General features: G+C 46.5%; 2 protein-coding genes across 3 annotated transcripts in view; both read right to left on the bottom strand.

Annotated features, from left to right (window-relative positions):
* Positions 1 to 6: 6 nt before the first annotated feature.
* Positions 7 to 2,026, bottom strand: LOC131884570 (echinoderm microtubule-associated protein-like 1). The gene has a single exon (XM_059232401.1). The coding sequence runs from the start codon at positions 1,918 to 1,920 to the stop codon at positions 19 to 21; it is 1,902 nt and encodes a 633-aa protein (XP_059088384.1). The 5' UTR covers positions 1,921 to 2,026; the 3' UTR covers positions 7 to 18.
* Positions 2,027 to 3,982: 1,956 nt separating this feature from the next.
* Positions 3,983 to 5,264, bottom strand: part of LOC131884495 (retinitis pigmentosa 1-like 1 protein) — a 10,185-nt gene continuing 8,903 nt past the window's right edge. For both annotated transcript variants that reach the window (XM_059232319.1, XM_059232336.1), the window contains one exon: positions 3,983 to 5,004. In XM_059232319.1, the coding sequence (XP_059088302.1) occupies positions 4,819 to 5,004 (186 nt within the window). In that variant the 3' untranslated portion in view covers positions 3,983 to 4,818. The remainder of the gene's footprint in view (positions 5,005 to 5,264) is intronic.

The raw sequence follows: 5,264 nt of genomic DNA, 5'->3' as shown, positions 1-5,264 counted from the left end.
GTGAGCAAAAAAGCCCTTCTATTCACCAGGGCTTCCCGAATTTTGAGCTCCCATCGACCATTGAATGATGCTTGAGTCTTTCCCACCCCCTGAAACCAATTTTGTCCCATCGCCCAGGAACCTCACTACCGAGACATGACTGGAGTGTCCAATGAAGAGCATAAATTCAGATCTGGGCTGGGTGGCTGGATAGGGATAAATCAAGACGAATCCGCGATCATCTCCAATGACCAACATGTCTTGACTCGCATCACATGAGTTGATATCTGTACCGTCGTCGATCCGTGTCCAAATTGCCAGGGAATTGAAATCAAGCGGACACGTGTGACTGGCCCACTCTGTGATGTCATCTAGCTCTTCCGAATCCGTGACTTGTGTCCTTTGATTCACTACCCAATAGAGAAGCTCGTGGTCTGCTGAATTGGTTCGTAAATAGTTGCCGTCGTCTGACCAATCAATATGCTTGACTTTGCTAGAGTGGCCATTCAAGTCAGAGAGATGGTTGGCCTTGTCATCAGAATCCAACATAATCTCGACACAATGCAACTCTCCATCATCCGTGCCAATAATAGCCAGATACTCGGTAGGGGACAAAGAAATACAGGAAATACCCTCCTTGAAATCCATGAGCTCCTCTTTTTCGGGAATATTGTCCGAATTGAGGGGTATGTAGAAGATTTTCCCATCATCCGAGCCGGCGAGTGCAAAATGGCCATCGAAAGCAGTAGCCAAGGATGTCAAGGACGTTTCTGATACTTCCAGTACCCAATCCGCCTTGTGAGCAACTCCATCCCAACAGATCACAGAACGGTCTTCACCGCAGCTCAAAAATTGGTCTTGGCCGGGTATGTTGGCTATGTGAAAAATCTCTTTGGCATGTCCTTGCACGATGGGCTCGATCTCGAAATTTGAAATCTCCGTTTCGCCCGGACTCACGTTGAAACTGACGTCCAGAATGCAATTTCGAGAGGTGCCCACCACTAAGCGGCAATATCGAACCTCATCTTCATTGATGTCATAGGTCTTCTGCAAGATCCTTCGAACGCAACCAAACTCGTCAGGGAGGGTTGCCCCCGCCCCAATCAGCTGATACCTGTTGTCAAAAACGACAAATGCTCCATCAGACAGACCACCTGATATGATGGTCCCATCATCCATGACGCAAATATCCCCAACCGAACCCTGGTGAGCTCCTTTTAAAACACGGATAACTTTGGCGTCTTTCCAAATCATGACATTACCGTCCGAGTCTCCCGTCAATAGATCTCCATTTTTGGCCACTTTGGAACACAGCACGGATTTAGGACGAGGAATCTTTCTCGTAAAGAGGCCTTGACTTCGATCCATAGTCGCACCATCGGGTCCATCTTTGAGGGTCCACAAAGTCACGAAACCTTTTCCGGTTAAAATCATGGTGTTGTGATCCATGGGGTGGAACTCCAGAGAATGAACATGGTCTGCTCCAGCCACCACCGACACTATCTTAGATACAGGCTCATCCCCGGTGCCATTAATGGTCCAAAGGGATAATTTGGACTTGTTTCCATTCTCGACCACGGCAAGGATCGTCGATCCTTTCTCTGTCACTTTGGATAAGGCGATGCATGCCACATTATCCGTGAACTCCTCCAAGGAATGTAGCTTGTGTAAGGTGTCATAGTTCCAAATATGAACGTGGCTTCCTATCGATCCCTCATCCGTTACGACCTTGGTTTGAGCTGTCACGCACAGAGGCCACTCCTCATGAACAACAACATCTACGATGTCACTGGAGTGTTCCAAATAATGTCGCTGAGTCTGCGCTTCTGGATTGTACAATACGCAGACAGCGGCAATGTAGTAAACAAGCTCTCCAGTGGGAAGTTGGTAGATATTGGCCCCATTGCTGCCTCGACCCCGATAACCGTAGACCCATTGCATGCCAATGTTATGATGTTTTAAGCTTGCCTTCTCCTCGGGATCCCAGGTTTCCCTCAGTTCAGGTGGGATTCGGAACACCACTGGCCGGCCTTGGAGATGAATTTGGACCAAGNAAAGTGTTATGAAGAAGCAAAGCGCTTACTGAAGAAAGCGTATGGAAATGAAGTAATGGTGGCCACCCAAGTGATTGACGGTTTAATGCATTGGCCCACCCTGAAGGATAATTGTGTCAAGTCTTATCGGGATTTTCATCATGCTCTCTTGCATGCTTCCTCGGTGGTTGATCGGTTTGAATTGGACTCCCATCGAGTGATTCAAGTTCTGGTGAAGAAACTCTCGTACAGTGTTTGTAACGCCTTTAGGAGTGTCGTGATCAAGAGCAGGCGTGAGTCAAGTGAACAAGGCCCTTTTCGAGACCTAATTGGTGTAGTTGAAGAATTGCTGGAGAGAGCCCAGGACCCAGCCTATGGAGAGGAAGCCTTGAAGTTGGTGGCTTCGTCGGCCTTTTTCAAGGCCAACGTGGACCAAACCTCAGAATCAAAGGTGGAACCGTTTCGGTCAAATAGGAAGGTTTCTGCATTCGTAACCTTGGCGGAATGCCGACCGAAATCAAGAGACGGGTGTTTGAATTGTGGACATGATCACGGCGTTGAAGAATGTCGCGCCTTCAACGCCAAATCCTTGGAGGAGAGGAAAGACGTGGTACGAAGAACAGGGGCGTGCTTTGGGTGCCTAAAAAGAGGTCACATTTCGCGTCGTTGCCTAGAGAGAAAGAAGTGCACCAAATGTGGAGGCATGCACATAACTACCCTGCACAAGAACGTGGATCTGCCACCTCCAGAAGGATCCAAAGTGACTTCCCATGCTACGGATATTGGAAATGAGGTTATTGCCATGAGCGTGGTAAGAGTCTGTATCGAGCATGAAAAACGTCCGGGAAAGATGGTTGAAGGCCTAGCCTTATTGGATACCCTTAGCTCTGGAACCTTTGTCGCCACAAGATTGTTGAGCGAACTGGGTTTTTCTGGACCCAAAACGAAGCTGAGGGTGCAAACCATCAATGGAGAGAACACAACAGATACCGAGGTGATATCTGGTTTGACGGTACAAACACCAGATGGGAAAGGAATTTTGAGACTTGGAACCGCGTATGCTCGTGAAGCCATTCCCTTGAAGCTGAGTGAAGTGGCGACGCCAAATCTGATCAAGAAATGGAAGGCGTTTGATCCCATTTCTCAAGACATTGCGAGTTTAAACGTGAATCTTCCTGTGCTGCTGTTGATTGGCGTGGACAATCCTTTGGCCCTTCGGCCGCTCGAGGTCAAGATGGGCAATGAAACGAACCCTCAAGCCCCTTATGCCGTCAGAACTTGTTTGGGCTGGTCAATCATGGGCCCGTTGAAAGAAGGGCACCCAAATTAGCTGCAGCCGAACCATAGCTATCCCCTCCAATATCGTGGGCAGGGAGGTGCTGAAGGACATGGGAGTTTCTGAGATGTTAGCCAGTCTTGCTGATATTGATTTTAGCACTCCCACTCACCCAGCAAGTTTGTTGAATCTAGTGGCGGACAAGCTTTCAATGGACGACTTGAAGTTCTTGGAGATCGTGAAGAACGGGACTAGGTATNTCGTAGCTGCATGGTCTTTCGGCTTGCAGCTGATTGGTGTAGTGACTTTGACAACTTTTCAGAATGTTGAGAACCATCCTCAGAGACGTTGGAATATCTTCGGTCTGTGGCTTGTTCTTCTCCCTCTTGCCCGTCTGGTTGAGATTCCTGCACTTCGGCTTCGTCTCCCTCTCCATCATCGTTGCCGGAATCACCATTCTCAGCTGCCTCGTGACCTTCACCATTATGGTTGGCTCCTTCTTTTCCTTTTTCTCCCTCTCGCCCCTCTTCGCCCTGCTGTCCTTGTTCCCCCTCTGGATCTTCTTCAGTGTTCTCTTCATGGGCCCCTTCATTGTTCTCGTCTCCCCCTGTTTGAGGTGGGGTTGGCCAGGCATGAGTGCTTTGTTGATCCTTGGATTTTCGTCGGTCATTTAACTGTCCAGTAGACCTCCATGGTCTGATTCGTTGTGATCGTATGGCCTATAAGTGTATGTGGAATTAATTTTGTTGCTAGGAAAAGATCAACAACTCCCAAGAGACGCATGCATTGAAGAACGAAGGATGATAAAAACACAAGTGTGGATTTTGTTCAATCGGTGCGAAGCTCTGGTGCTCAATGAATGTCGTGGTCACTCAACATTGGTTGTACACGCATAATAGACTCGAACCTTAGTGCTTTCACTCAAATTCAATCCACCCAACTTTCGTCGGCATTCAATACTTCATATTACCATAGGGTTGATTGCAAGATTAATTTGGAAGATTACAATTTTTTTACAAAAAACATTCAGGGGGTCAAAGACTACAAATAAGAGTACTAGCCATGGCTTTTTCAGTATGGTTTATCGTGTGTTCAATGGAGGATACTTTGACATTACGTACGCAAATCGAATTCAGGAGAGTAGAATTGATAATATGGTGGAAATCAGTAATAAAACAGATTTGATCACGTGTCATATCAGGAAATCAAACAAATGAATCATTGTCTCATTGCATGCTCTAGTGTTGCCGTTGGACTTGAAGTTGGTAAAGTACAAATCTTTGAAGAAGATTAAGATTTCCTGCTATTTACAAAGGCGTACTCGTGCCAGGGTAGCTTGTAAATATGACTAGAAATCAAGGTGATGTTAGTTTGGATGAAGTTTCGATTCCGGGGTTTGTTCATTGCTTTGAATTCGTCTCTCCACGAAGGAAGAATGACTAGTGAGGGATTGCTTAAAATATATAGCATATAGAGAGGATTTTTCATTGAATTAGGATATCCATCCGTCAATGGAGTTATGGGTGATCCTCATTGCTCTAGCACTTCTTCATCGCCGCCGTTGGGATTGTCCTCCGAGTCTTCTTGTGTCTCGTTGGTCTTGACCTCTTCATCAGCTCCATTTTCCTCGCGATCCCCTGCATCTCCATCTTCATCCACGATCCCATTTTCGAGGGGTTCCATTTCAGGAGTTGCTCCCTCGGGCAGGGGAGATCTCTAAACAAGGATGGACAAATTGTTAATGGGGGTTATTCAAAACATTGCTATCCTGTCTGTTCATTGAAGCCAAAGCTTTTTTTGTCTGAATAAAAAAAGTTATTATTGAAGGGTGCCGTACACTTACATGATGAACGAACCAATGACGAACTTCAGTGGATTCAACGAGTATCCATACGGTGTTGAATTTACGTGATTTTGTGTGCACAAGTGGTTAGATTTAAAGTATCACAAGATGGTTATTTAGAGAGAAGTAGAAG

The sequence above is a fragment of the Tigriopus californicus genome, chromosome 1, assembly GCF_007210705.1.
Source record: "Tigriopus californicus strain San Diego chromosome 1, Tcal_SD_v2.1, whole genome shotgun sequence".
Taxonomy (NCBI): domain Eukaryota; kingdom Metazoa; phylum Arthropoda; class Copepoda; order Harpacticoida; family Harpacticidae; genus Tigriopus; species Tigriopus californicus.
The sequence above is the reverse complement of the archived record's forward strand: the minus strand, read 5'-3'. Positions and strand labels throughout refer to the sequence as shown.